At 54.3% G+C, this 14,493-nt stretch overlaps 1 protein-coding gene across 9 annotated transcripts in view; it reads right to left on the bottom strand.

Moving 5' to 3' along the window:
• Positions 1-14,493, bottom strand: part of NADSYN1 (NAD synthetase 1) — a 39,071-nt gene that overhangs the window by 13,598 nt on the left and 10,980 nt on the right. For 5 of the 9 annotated variants that reach the window (XR_012001682.1, XR_012001681.1, XR_012001680.1 and 2 more), the window contains exons 6-15: positions 11,344-11,433; positions 10,232-10,283; positions 7,062-7,150; positions 6,819-6,936; positions 6,349-6,480; positions 3,265-3,339; positions 2,239-2,363; positions 1,732-1,780; positions 1,212-1,314; positions 620-788 (exon numbers count right to left, since the gene is read on the bottom strand). Coding sequence is in view for 2 of the 9 variants with exons in the window: in XM_072758695.1 (XP_072614796.1) it covers positions 620-788; positions 1,212-1,314; positions 1,732-1,780; positions 2,239-2,363; positions 3,265-3,339; positions 6,349-6,480; positions 6,819-6,936; positions 7,062-7,150; positions 10,232-10,283; positions 11,344-11,433 (1,002 nt within the window). In the remaining 7 variants the exon portion in view is untranslated. The remainder of the gene's footprint in view (positions 1-619; positions 789-1,211; positions 1,315-1,731; positions 1,781-2,238; positions 2,364-3,264; positions 3,340-6,348; positions 6,481-6,818; positions 6,937-7,061; positions 7,151-10,231; positions 10,284-11,343; positions 11,434-14,493) is intronic. The other 4 variants (XR_012001684.1, XR_012001683.1, XR_012001686.1 and 1 more) reach the window with 1 other exon arrangement.

Here is a 14,493-nt window from a genome sequence, read left to right as displayed (position 1 = left end):
GAAGCCGATCGATACCCCATTCTGTGCACAGACCTCATCCATCTATTGCTGGACACTCGAGCTGCTTCTACACTCAGACTGCTGTGCATGGCATCACCATGAATGTGGGCACAAATATCTGAGCCCCTGCTTTCTGTTCCCTTGGGAACATACCCAGGAGCAGTGCTGCTGGGGAGGGGGCAGGCTTTAGCTGACCTCAGTACATAGGCAACTCCTCATTTTTCCCCCAGCAGAAGAACAAATGGAAGACCCCGAATGGACTGAGTCTCCCCGTCTCCACCTTCCTCAGGTACAGGGAACCAGCTGGGTAGAGAGAGTAGCAGGCTGTCACAGAGCCAGCGCCACCACCCGCCTTGAGCTGTGAGTGGGGTCTTGGTTCCCACACTGGGGGAGCCCATGACCCTGGTGGCCACTGCCTGGGACACAAGGAAGACAGGAAGGAGGGGTGATAATCCAACAGAGGCAGGGTCTGGGGGGACCTGAAGCCGTTTCCCTAAAACCTGGCTCATGATGGGCTGCAGCAATCTGCTCAACCCCCACATGCACATCTAACCACGGGTGTGGGCTCTGATCCCATTGCCGGGGACTGCCCATGCCCCACACCGGCAGCCTCCCCTACCTTCCGATCTGCCGGGCCAGCTCCTTGGCTCTGTCACATGTCTCCTGGGACGAGTTCTCACTGGCCATGTAGCAGGTCGTCAGTAGGCGCCCGCAGAGGTCTCGGGGGTCCTGGGGTGTGTAGCTGAGCTGGTCCACGATGGCCCGGACATCAGCCAGCACTTCCTGGTCTGAAAACCACCAGATGGTGAGTAACAGGTAGTGGCCAGCTGCTGTGCACTGTGCACGGTGCTCAGCGCCCAGTCCCTCCCGTGTCCCGGCAACATCTCCATGTATGTAGCATCCCCTTCACTTTCCTGGAGTGCACACCAAGGGGATGGTCAACACACGGTGCATGGGGAGGATTTTGACCCGGGTCTTCCCACTGGGCCACACTGCCAGCACACAGCGGCAGTGGGCATCTGACTCGATGGACTCAGCCACACTGGCCCAAAGCCCCAGAAAAGGACTTTGATGGCCTGCTGCCCTAGGTCCTGCTGTGACATCTGAGAGCATCTGCACAGCCTCCTTCACCCACGATGGCCACACCCCGGGGTCCCCCAGCCCAGTCCTCACCCCCTGGAGCCTCGCTCAGACCAATGGATGCCACCTACTTCCATTCCTCACGGCCTCGCAGACCTGGCGGCACATGGAGTAGACGAGGCAGGCGGTGGCTGCGCTGTCCACCCCACCACTCAGAGGCAAGAAAAACCCGGCCTGGAATGGGCCAACCAAGTGCGGGTGTGAGGTTCCTCCTGAGCCTCGGAGGAGCTGTGTGCCCCAAACTTAGCCCAGCTCCAGCCACAACATGGGGAGGAAGAAAGATGCCCTGCATGTTTCAGATGGACTTTCTAGAGGGAAAAGAAACCTCTCACTGTGAAGAGCACTTAGGACTAGTTCTCCACAATAAGTTACAGATGTCATGACCACAGAACCAGTGGGAGATGGTGTCTCGTCACTCTGAGTGTCATCAGACAAGACCCCAAAGACGAAGTCAAGCCCCTGTGTGCCCCTTGGCCTCTGGCTAATGTAGACTTAAGCTTCTGACTGAGGCAGCTTCAAGAAATGCTTGCATTAAAAAAAAAAAAATCACCAGTCTGCCACAGAATCAGACACAAACGCGGGAAACCTTACCTGTCGGCTGCGTCTTAAAAAGTCCCAGAGCCAGCAGGCAGGTCCCAGGCTGGGGAGCAAGGGGAAGTGTGAGGTCTGGTAGTTGCTGACCTGGTCAGCAGTTTACCTGGGGACAGGTGCCAAGGTAGGAGCAGCGCTGGGGAGACCTGCCAGTGGTGGGGGCCCTCCCAATACACCAAGTCTCTGTTTTAAGCATTTTATGTGAATAAATGCATTTTGGTCTCCAAACAGCCCTGGGAGGTAGGTGATCTCTTTGGCCCCATTTTAAAACAGAAAAACTGAGATACAAAAAGGAAAGGAGGGGCAGAGCCTTTGTACCCAAGTCCCCAGGCTGAGGAAGCCAGGCAGTCTGGCTGCGCCGACCCATGCCTTCAACCCTAAGGCCGCACGGCTTCCTCCTAACTGGGCGCCCACCCCGGGCAAGTCCTAGGCACCAGCTGCCCTCACTGCTGTGGCCCGTGGCCCCAGGAGCAGCACCACCCCCACGGGCACGAAGAGGCAGCCCACCTGATCTCCTCAGCCGGACTGTGGTACATCCACTCGACGGGCTCAGACGGTGGCTCCAGCAAGTCCTCGCGGCATGAGAGGGCAAAGTCCACCTTCACTCGGGGGTAGGGGTTCACCCGGCTGGCCTGATGGAGATTCAGGACATGACGCCCCTGCACCCCAAGCCCTCGGGGGCTGCTGCTCTGTCAGCCAGCAGGAACGCACATCGAGGCCACAGCGGTGCCCTCGCTCCCAGCAGGATGGCTGGAGTCAGACAGACAGATGGTACCCGGCGTTGGAACCCTCATACATGGTAGGGGCAGCTGCTGTGGACAGTCAGGAGTCCCTTCAAGATGAAAGCACAGAAGGTTCTCCTCCCGGGTGCGCCCCCAAGACAAAGAGGAAATGTCCTCATGAGAACTTGCACAATGTTCCAGAGCATCATCCATCAGAGAGCAAGTGGACACGTCCACGTGTCCTGAGTGGATGGGTGGATGGTCACCCTGTGGTGTACTCTTCTCATGGAATATTCTTTGGCTGTAAAAAGGCATAAAGCCCTGACAGCTGCTACAACCTGGACCATGTAAATGTTCTGCTCAGCGACAGAAGCCAGATGCCAACCTGATTTCGTCTCTGTGCAAGATGCAGAACAAGTGATTTCAGACACAGAAGGCAGGCTGGTAGTTCCCGGGCCAGGAAGGGGATGCGGGGTCTGGGTTCCTTCTGTGCTGACGTACTGGTGGCTGCACAACCCCATGAGTGTGCCAAAAACCACCAAATCCCAGGGGGGCATGGGAAAAACAGCTCCACAATGTGGTCATTAAAAACCATTTTAGGGGCACCTGGGTGGCCGGTGAAGTGTCTGCCTGCAGCTCAGATCATGATCCCGGGGTCCTGGGATCGAGCCCCGCATTAGGCTCCCTGCTCAGCGGGGAGTCTGCTTCTCCCTCTCCCTTCACCCCTCTGTCCTGCTCTCTCTCTTAAAAAAATTTTTTTAAAAGAGTCCCCGGGGCATTCGAGCACCCGCATATGTCTTTACGAACTCACCGCCAGGTTTCGAGATGAAATCTCCGCCCTGTAGCTTCGGACATCCTCCAAATCCAAAGTTGCGGTGAGGACTTCCTGGGGAAGAGGTTTCAGAGAGAAAGTGTGATTTCCTGTTTTTTCCACTCACACGTGTGATTTGGCTGTTCTCACAGGTGTCCCAAGTTGCACATGCAAGTCACACCTTCTAAGGCAGGGACTAGGGACCTGTGGGTTCCTAGGGGTCCAGCCAGTGTTACTGACCCAAAGCCCTTCCCTCTCCTTGTTGCCACCAGAGCCTCCAGTGAACTCAGACACGGGGCAGTGGGACCTTAATCCCGGCACAGGACCCGATTCCACCAATCCATATCTGCCACGGACTTCTGAGACAGTGTCTCCCTCTTAAAAAGAAGCATGGGAGCGAGGGCCACTTTTCTGCTTTATGTGTGGTTATGTGGAGATGAGATAGCTGGAGGTGCTGCAGCCACCCTGTGATCAGGAGGAGAGGCAACCCCAAATCCAAGCCCACGCAGGGGAAGGCCAAGCCAGGGTACGGCTGAGAGGTGGAGCCAGAGCCCCGGCAATCCACGTGAGGGCCTGGATGTGCTGCCTGTGTGACCACGGGTGACACTTCACTGTCTTTAAACCTCAAACAGACAGGAGTATTAAGAGTCCAAATATACCACAATATAGAAAAAGAATAAAATCTCGAAAAAACAGCAAAAAAGAGAAGGTTCTAATTCATATACATGATCCCTTTCTTTATGGAAAAAAACAAACAAAAAACTCCTAGTTAGTTATGTCACGAAAACATTGTGTCATTGCATCCAAGTCGGGGGCAGTGAGAGCTGGTCCTGTGCAGCACCGAATGATGTGAGGCAGCTGCAGCCACCCCCTCCCACCAAGAGGCCTGTGGGCAGCTGCCGTTGTCAGCACTGGGCCCAACCCAAGCTGGACACATCCAGAGAGAAAGAGAAAAAGGAGCTTATCTGTCCTCCAGTTCTCTCATCATTTCCCAGAGTGAAGGACCACCAAAGCCATGGTGCTTCCCACGAGACAAAACCAAGGGAAGTGTGAGGCCACAAAAGATAAAAAGACAGAGATGGTGTGAATCTTTTCATGAGCAGATGGCCCCATTCCATTCTTCCCTGAACGCCTGACCGAGGTGTCCCTCGGTGTCAGAGAGCCTGCGAGTTTCAAAGAGCCCAAGAAGCACGTCCTAGGGAAGGGCCCACGGACCTGTGGCTCTGTGCGATGGCTCCGTGTGCCACACAATTCTTTTGGATCATGTAGGAAGCGGCAGGGCAGGGATGCCACGTCCCTCCCCGAACACTCTGACAAGATCAGAGAATTCTAGCCTGAGGGGCCCCAATGGGAGACGTGCTTGCCAACACCTGGGTGTGTGCTTCAAATGCAGGTCTGCGAGGGTCCAGCTGTGAGGCCTGCTGGGGCCCAGAACCTGCTCTCCTGGTGCAGCTGACCCTCAACCTATGCCAGTCAATCCCTGGCAAGGTGCACACGTCTCTGATGCCCAGCCCAGGGTCTGGCCACACCGACCGGGCCTAAGGACGGCCGGGCAGTCCACTGGGGTGAGGAAGACACACTGCCTTTTGCACGAACTTGACCTTTCCAGTCAAACCCTTCCGTCTTCATTGTGGCTAATGCTGAACACTTGGAGGCCTTTGGGGATGCCGTCAAGTGGCAAGCAGGGCCTGGGCGACCATGGGAGGGGTGTCCCTGCCGCCAAATTCCTGCCCATCGGGTAAGAAATCATCATGGAATTCACTTGCTCCACTTTGAAACCAAGTTTGGTTTTATAACCAGGTCCCTGACGACAACCCCAGCAAGGCTGTGAAGGAACCAGGTGTCACCTGGCCTCGCTGATGTGAGCACAAAAAAGTGAATGATGTTAGAGTTACGGAGAATTTACAACATGCTGTGAGCTTGCGCTGCTACTAGCTGCCTCTGAATTAGCACTTCTACCCATCTGCCCCCCAAAGGCAGGTGGATTCAGTGATAGGGGGCTAATGCCGCGTGAGGGCCCACCGTGAAGCTGGGGCTGATGATCTGAACCTGCGGTGGGGCTGGCCTGCATGTCCGTTTCTGGCAGTAACAGCAGTATCCTTTTTTTTGAATTTAAAAGCAAAAACCAAAAACAAAAGGGAGAGCAAACAATTCTCCACGAGGACTTTCTCCTCAGGTGCCTCCCCTAGGAGGGACATTGGGACCTTCGTGTCCAACATGGTCAGACGGACGACTGGACAGACGGACAACTGGACAGACGGCGCCCACACCCATGTTCTCTGTAAGGGGGCGAGTTTCCATCAGCTTCGCAGAGGCCTGTGCCCCAGCAAGGGGAAGACAGACCAGGCTTCTCAGCTTGCCCTCTTGACTGTGACCTTGCCCCTGCCGTGTCCCTGTGCCCCGGGGCTGCAGTGACGCCTCTTCTGAGTGCATCCCACAGCAATCTGTGCAGACACGACCAACCCCAGCCAGCTGGCTGTGTCCAGTGAGACCACATGGCCCCTCGGAGCGAGGCCTCCCCCTGAGGAGCATGGGGCTCCCAGGACTCAGGCCAGGGTAGCATTGAGCCTACAGTTAACACACATTGGCCTGGACGTGTGGGGAAGAGTGAGTGAGTCCCAAGGGGCCTCACTGAGCTCTCCTCCGCTCCACTCTTGTGAATGGGGACCCTCTTCGTGCACATACTAGGACCTGCTCCTGCTTATTCCCAAGGAGGGTTCCAACCCCACATCTTCCTGGGGGGATCCGGGGGTCACCCACTCTGCTCTCATGACACAGCCTGCCCCCCGCATTGCCTGCCTATTGGCTTGTCCCCAACGGTGACTCTGTGAGGCTAGGGTCCCTCATGTGCTGCACATGGGTGACTCACAGGCTGCAGTGGTCTCATCTGTCCAGGTTGGACTGCATGCTATGTGGGGGCCCATCTCCTGACTGTGGCCAAGGTGGAGCCATCACAGCAGGCAGGACTTGCTATGAGCCGCATGAGCCCCCCGGCTCTGGGGGTCCTCGAGGAAACAGTCCTGAGCAAGAGCACAGTCACAGAACCGAGTAGACACTCCCTCAGGCATGTGAGCCCGCTCTTACCACGTCGTCCAGAGAGAACTGAGACCCTTGTGCGAAAATGTGGCCATTCATCGCTATCAGGGCGCACCCGTCATAGTAGAGCCGGTCCCCATCACAGCCCTTCTGATTGGCCAGCAAGTAGATCCCACCATTCTGGAAAATGTGAGCGGTAGCAGAGGTGTCACCTCCCACCATGCCATAAATAGCTCCCTGCAGGGAAACTGCATGCACACAGCCGGAGGCCTAGGGCTGGGACCCCCGGGCCTTCCAAAGCACCAGGCATCAGGCCCAATGTCCGTTACCGCCTCCCAGCAGCCTTATACAACTGGAGAAGGTGGGGGGTTCATGGAATACAAACCCCACACGACAAAGCCAAGACCCAAACCTGGCTTTGCTGAACCCAAACCCATCCTGTGAGTGACCAGACAACACGGCACCTCGCTGAGTCATGCTGCCCAGCAAGAGCGGCCACCTTGCAGCCCCATGCCTACCTTGGTGGTGGCCATGGTCACCAGGTCCACTCTGGTGTGGGCTTTGCGCAGCACGTGGTGGCTGCCCGAGGCGTTGGTAAAGATCTCCACGCCATCCAGACCCATGTCCACGTGTGGGCTGTGGGCAGAGGCAGTTGACAGGAAGAAGAGGGCTGTGTGCCCTGACCCGCCCTCCCAGCCCTGTTATCTCCATAGTCCATGGCCACGCCGACAGTGCTGCTGTGTGCACGGGGCTGGGCTGACCTGTGGGGCGTCCAGAGCTCCTCACAGATCTCACTCCCAATGCAGGTGTCCCGGGTGGCCAGCACTGCGTCTCCAAAGGGCACAGTTTCCTGCAGAGGACAGGGTGCATGAGATCCCTTAGTCATGCCCCGTCTGGGCTGTGTTCTAACCTTGCTGCCCTTTTGCTTCCAGCCCTAGTGAGTCCCTCCTTAGCTTGGGAGCATTCCTAGCCCAGGTGGCCCAGCAACCAGTTGACATCTCTGCTAACACCAACGGCCTGTGGTCACAGCATTCACTAGCTGGTGGCTGTGCTCTGGCGTGGCCACAGGGCTCACTATGGCTGTGACAAATGGCACTCCACTCTTGAAGTTTCCATCAGCATACATTCCTATAGTCATTGTTATTAAGAGTAAAGAGTCTTGGGGAGCTTGGGTGGCTCAGTGGGTGGAGCATCTGCCTTTGGCTCAGGTTATGATCTCAGGCTCCTGGGATCAAATCCTGAGTCAGGTTCCCTGCTCACTGGGGAGCCTGCTTCTTCTCCCTGTCCCTCTGCTGCTCCCCCCCATTCATGCACACATACTCTCTCAAAAATAAATAAAATCTAAAAAAAAGAGTAAAAGGCTTCATTTCATGAGGGCCACTCCACGCTGGCCGTGGCACTATGGACTTTTCTGCATCACCCACGCTTTTGACAGTCTGACTGGTTTGGTCCCCACCCCTTGCCCCAGGTCTGCCATGACCTGAGTCTCATTCAAGAAACCTGAGGAAAATCCACCAGTTCCTGGGTGGCAGGGCCAGAAGTGGCGGGAGCTCAGGGGTCAGGGGTGGACCCTTCCCAGGCTGCCAGACAGGTGTGATGAGGCCCTGAGACAACTGTGTGCTGACTGGCTATGTGGGCGTGGAATGCTCTGACAGGCATGCTGACCTCTCTGGTACACGCTGTCCTAGGCCCAACTTGGCCACCTCTCTTAAACCCAAAGTTACAATGAGACAAGAAATAATCTTGAGGCTTGGAACGCGTCCTAGGGCACTTGGTCAGGCTCCCTGACTGCAGGAATGTGTGAGTTCAACAACCCTTTACTGCTGAGGGCAAGAACGACTGTGTAAACCTGGCTCTTTCTTCTCAGATGCCTCCTGCCAAGGACAAGCTCACGGTTCACTGTGGCTGTGAGGAAAGCCCTCACCCAGGACCCCCACTGGCCGCTGTGGGACCGTGGGGTTGCCTGGCACCTCGCAAATCTGAGCACGTTGGCACGGCTGGATTCCACACACCATCTTGCCGTGACAAGGCCAGGGCTTGGAGCAACAGGCTGGTAAAGCACAGACCCAAATGCATGCTCACTGACCGCACCCCACCCCCGGCCTAAAGTGTCCATGCATGGCAGGTCCTGGGCTGTCCGTGCCTTGCTCCTGGACACACTCCAGAACTTTAATCCAGTTTCTGGGACCAATTCACACAGCCAGCTTCAACCAACTACCAAGCAAAATCCTTCCAACCACAGACTATGTCCCACACCAGCTTAGTGCGTCTCTGTTGGGATGGTCTGTAGGATGCTACAATCCCGGAATGAAATTGGGAGCATCTCACTCAGGACTACTGCAGACAGGTCTGTTCCAGAGACAGCGCCCCCTGACCCCCACCCCGGAGACACAGACACACGGAAATCCACACACAGACATACAGTCTATGCTGGGTCAGGACCATATTAAAATGTGCTCGCTGTTGCAGTTCATGGTCAGATGAGTTTCCAGGTCACTTTGGAGGTGACCAGACCTGGCTGCGAGTCCCTGCCCAAGCTTCAGCCTGCCTGACCCTGACTATCCATGCAGAAGGTGCTGAGCCCAAGCCGGCCCCTGGAAGAGCCTCGCTCACAAATCAAAGCCCATGCCAGAGACACAGTCTGGCTCTTGAGAGGAGGTAACCTCTGTCCAGGGACCAGGGCGGCCACTGTCCTCCAGGGAAGAGACAGAGAAAGATGCTGACAGTCAAGAGGCAAATGGAGCTGGAATCCGGTGGGAAGCAGGGGAGTGGGACCGTGTTTCAGCTCAGTCCTCCCTATGATCGGCTGAATCCCTGCCAGCCCCGCCACTGGAGAGATTCTATAAATCCTTGTAGTGTAGTAATTAGGGATAGAGAGAACTTGGTGTCGTGGACTGAGCTGCATCCCACTCAAATTCCGATGTCGGAGCCCTGAACACCAGCACCTCAGACTTGTGACCGTATCTGGAGCTGGGTCCTTCATAGAGGTGGTTATGGTAAGAATGGAGTCACCAGGGTGGCCCTGATCCCATACAACCAGGCTCCCTACCAGAAGCACACAGACATGCCCGGAGGCCGACCGCATGAGGACCTGGGGAGAGCACGGCCATCCACACACACGCAGAGAGGCCTCAGGGGGACCCTGCCTGCCTGTGCCTGGACCTCGGGCTTTAGCCTCCAGGACTAAGAGGTAAGTATCTGTTATTCCACTACGTCTCCTCCATCTGTGGTGCTTTCTTATGAAATTAATACACTTGGCAACCAGAATGGGCACTCAGGCAGAAACTAGAGAAGTCATAGCCCTGCTAAAACACCCCTTCTGTGCCCCCAGCTTCCAAGCACCCATGAGAAGTGGGTCGAACAAGGTTCCAGCCATCAGCCCCACAGCTTCCAGTAGGAAGATGGTGGGCGAGGCTGCCAGACAAGGCTGGATGATCAAAGCTCTGAAGGCCTGGCCGGCAGGTCCAATGGACAAGACAGATTTCTGATGCTGGGTCTTCACAGAATGAACAGGCCGTGCGGTAAAGTCTTCCTTGAACTGTCCTGCCCCCACTAATTTGGCTTCTAGGGTGGTCCCTGGGCCCAAGCTGCAGCCCCAGCAAGAAACAGCCCATTAAGGCAAGGTGGGGACTCCTCCCCAGCTCCCTAGGAGTCCCAGCCCCCCTGGGAACCCTGGCAGGGTAAGCCAGAGGAGAGGGTAAGGCACGAACAAGCAGAGCATCTGCGATGCAAGAGAATGGAGGCGCCCCCACCACTGGGGGTTCCATCCTCCCTCCCGTGTGCAGGAATCTCTCCCTGTGTTTGGTTTTGTTTGTTCCGCAGCCGGGGCAGTTCTGGTAGCCTTGCCCCAAAGGGTCCTGCTCCACGTGCCACACCATTAGCCTAGAGCAGTGACATTTGCCTGGAAGACGAGATCCATCCAGACACTCACCTGCTTTGTCACGTCCTGTATCATCCGGGGGAGAAAATACTCCTCTGTTTGCCTGGGGAGGGAAACACCACAGATCTAAGGATGAGCACACTGGGGGCTGCAGGCTCATGATTCAGCGGCGAGGGCTGTCAGGCACTCACACCAGCCACTGCGATCGACGTCAGGGAAACAGAGGCGTACAGGACGGACAGATGAAGCTCTGGGGCATCTTACTCAGTGACACCACAGTGCCCAGGAGCTCGACCGCCTCAGCTTCCCTGCGCCCTGGTGTCCAGGGCTCCTGAGACATGTGTCATGGGCATTCTCTCAACAGTGGTTACACTTCCCCAGGGGGAAATCTAGGTGGAATGTCTGGGTCCAAAGGATCACACCACACCGCCTTAGCCTGACGCACAATTACAAACCTACGTTATCCGTGAAATGGTTGAATTATGCTCCAAAGTGTACAAGATGGACAGAGTAGAACACACAGTACAAGGCCTCCCAAGGGGCCGCACAGAGAGATAGAAGGTGATCGAAGGTTCACAGACCCGTCCGCATGTAGGCCATTACAAGACATACTGCTGAGATGTTTAATTGCGTATGTTTGTTTTTTCAAGAAACAAACTGAGAATTCACAAGAGCCTTCCAGGATGACTTCAGCGCTATTACTTAGGTATAACTATAAGGCTGGGCCGTTGGAACGCTGCCTTCTCTCCCACGCTAAGAACAGGGATGGGGACATGTGGACACTCTGCTGACTTCTGAGCCACCCCGCCACCCCACAGGAAGCCCTCAAATCCATCAATTGCAGGTTTGCCGACGGCGACATCACTGCGTCAAAATTCACTTTAAAGAGAAGAGCCCCCGCACCCAAGGCCCCTTCCTTTCCTTGCCCTCCACCCCCACCAAGACCCACTGAGCACCAGGCCAAAGCAAGAACACCAGGAGACAGCATGTGCTCACCTTTGCTCTCAGTCTCTGCTCCAAGGCCGGCGGTCACCTTGCATGTGGCAGGTGAGCTTTGCCAGGGCTCGCCAAGAGCCAGAATAGCATGAGTAAAAGTCCGCCCTGTACCTTCTCATCCAAAGCTTGGCTCAGGCTGGCCCGACCTCTTCCCATGGTTCCCATACCTGCCTCCTCTGAATGGCCTGTGCCCTTCTCTGGCTGGATGCCCTTTCTCTTCAGCCAACATCCTTAGGAAAAATTCTAGATGCGTACTCCTGCCAAGAAACCAGTTTTGGCCATATCGATCAAAAGCATTCTCTGCCCCCTAGGAGCTACGAGAGTCCCCTGTGCCCCCCGTCTTACTATGCTTAAATCTCAGGGTGCATCGAAGAACATAATGAAAATGAGTAGATTCTTAAATTATCTACAGTCAAGAACTGGGTTATTTTTTTTCTAATATCTTAAGAGGCCTGAATGAGTCATGTGGCCACTACTAGGGCAGGGACATGGTAACATGCCCAACTATTGTGACCATTTTGGCACAGCGCTCAGAAGGTAAAAATCTCTGTCGTTTCAACAGTGCCAGAGCATGAGGTGGCTGCTCCAGCTTGGTGAGCAGCCACCCCTTCCACAGGCATAATCACACAAGCGACGGTCTGAAGGAGCCACCGTGAGACCCACACATCCACACGGCAGAGACAAGAGATGTAATGCTCCCAGGAAATTCAGAGACAACACACCTCAGTAGGAGATCTCAAAGAAGAGATGATCAGACAATATAAAAAGACAGAAAGGGAGCTTGCATAGGATGAGAAGGGTCTGAAACACTGGAAGGGCACAGATCTGCAGGACAGAGTCTCCCGGGGAACATGGCACAGAGGACAGGTTGGCAACAACCCACAGGAGAAGATGCGGTAAGTGGGCAGAGAGCAGAGGAAAGACCCATAAGACCACGGACCCATGATGCCCGAATGCAAAGGCTCCTGGACAACAACAGCAAAATAACAAAAGCCTCTGAAACTGGGAAATAAGAGAAATGTTCACAAAACTCAAGTCCCTATGGTAGGTCAAAAACCACTGGGTGTATGTGACGAGGAAGGTAGAGGCCACACTTGGCTGAAGCTCTACCTGTGGAGGAACGGCCGTGCTACTGGCTGCGCTCCCCAACAGCCAGTGACCCCCGTCACTTGGCCTCGCTGTGACCCCCTCTGTCCCCACTCTGCTGGTGCACGGGGGACACTGGTGCCCCTCACAAGGCAACACCCAACTTTTCCAAAGTCCCAGTTGGCCTGGGATCCTTGCCGGGACCTGGCGCTCTCCAACCGTTTAATTTTGTCACTCTGGTGGCGCAGAAAGAAATCTCGCTATGGTGCCAGGTTATATCAACCTGAGTTCTAGTGACATTCAGCATCTATTCACACATTTGTTTTTCACTTCTATCCAATTTCCATTGTTCTTTGTACCTTTATTTTTTGTTTGAGTTTCTCTGATTGAATATTTTTTCTGGTTTTTATTGATTTGTGAGTCCTTTATACACCTGAGCAGTAACCTTTGGGCATTCGACAAATATTTGCTGGGTTCCCACCACCTGCCAGCTCTCTTCTCAAAACTAAAGAGACCACAAATACATGGGTGCCATGTTAACATCCATCAGATGCTGTGCTCAGCGCTTTACACACAGATTCATGTCATCCTCATGTCATTCATGACCACAACCCCATGGGATCATTGCCATGACCGTCCCCAAGGTGCAGAAAGTCAGGTTGCTTTGCTGGCCTGAAGTGGCCCAGCCAAACAGTAGAGTCAGGGTTTGACCTCCCACCTCCAAGTGACCACCTGCTCTTTAAGTGCTACAAACCCCACTGTGTGGCCCGGATCAACAAGGGTCTTCAAAAAAGGTGCTTTACATAAGAAAATATGAGAAAATGAGAAAGAGCTCTCAAATGAAAAATAAGAGAACTAACTAAACTTAAATTTCAGTAGAGATAGAAAGATGATAAAATCTTCTAGAATGTGGGAAAGAAAAGATAAGAGCAGAGAAGACAGTCTACAAAGTCCAATCCCCCAACAAGAGGAGTTTCAGAAACAAAAAACAGAACAGAAACTTCCTAGAAAGGACGGACGACCTTTCCCAAAACTACAGGATTGGGGTCTCAGCGTTACGGGGCCACAGAAGACCTCACCCAAGGCCCATATAACAAAATTGAAAAACACTAAGGATACCGAGAAGTTTCTCCATGTGCCCTGGAGAAAAGAAAATAATGAGATGAGAGCAAAGAAGATGGAGTAGTACCAGGCTTCTCCCCAGCAAGGGCGTGAGCCAAAGGCAATCCTTCAAATGATATGTTTAAAACTATGCACAAAAGTTATTTTGAAGCTAGGTTTTTTGTTTGTTTTTTTAAATTCTGTAAAACTATTCATCACATGTAAGGGTCCAATAAAGACATCTGAAGGCAGGGAAGGTGTCCAAAAATTCACTTTCCTTGGGTTGCTGCTTACAAAGTGTGAAACATTTGGTCTTCCTGGCACTGAGCTCCCAAAGCCCTTGGGATTTTCCAGAGATAAAAGCCACAAAGGTGTTGTTGTTACATTAATACATGTTGGTGGGGAAAGCTCTCACGGTTGCCAGGGCAGCCAAGCCAGGAGTCTGGCAGTTGAAGATCCTCCAGACCTGGGGAGAGAGCCAGGCTGGGGGTTGAGTTAGTGGCCAAAGGCCAGTGATTTAATCATTCGTGCCCTATAATGAAGCTTCCAGAAAACTGCAAAGAACAAGGTTCGGGGAGCTCTTGGTTTGGCGACCACACAGAGATCTGGGGAGAGTGGTACACCCCCATGGCCTGCCCCGTGCCTCTCTCCCACCTGGCTTGAGGAGTATGCCATGATTTAGAAATCAGCCTCAGGAGGGCATGGTGGGAACCTCTGGAATTTACTGGATGCCGTGTTCCAGGGAATGAGCAACTCGTCAGAGAGAGGCAGGCGGCTGCTTGGCTCAGGACTGGGAGAAGTCCTAAGAACTGTGCAGGAAGGGGAGTACAGAAAACCCCAAAGTTCTCCAACACAAAAATATGGACCATTTGAAGGTAAAATGTTGAAAGTTCTACCTGTAGTAGCAGCAGTGGTACATAAACCCCAGTAACCCCACAACAGAACAAGGCAGGGTTTCTTGCCCAAGGGTGATCATGCCCCCAGGCGACGCTTGGCAAAGTCTGGAGACATCCGAGGCTGTCACACATGGACTACCTATGGGAGGTGCCAGGGAGGCTGCCACGCAGAGGACGTGCAGACGACAGCCCAAAGCAATGGGCTGCAGGATGGCTCCAGACACAAGATGCCCA

Source organism: Vulpes vulpes, chromosome 5, assembly GCF_048418805.1.
Source record: "Vulpes vulpes isolate BD-2025 chromosome 5, VulVul3, whole genome shotgun sequence".
Classification (NCBI taxonomy): domain Eukaryota; kingdom Metazoa; phylum Chordata; class Mammalia; order Carnivora; family Canidae; genus Vulpes; species Vulpes vulpes.
The sequence above is the reverse complement of the archived record's forward strand: the minus strand, read 5'-3'. Positions and strand labels throughout refer to the sequence as shown.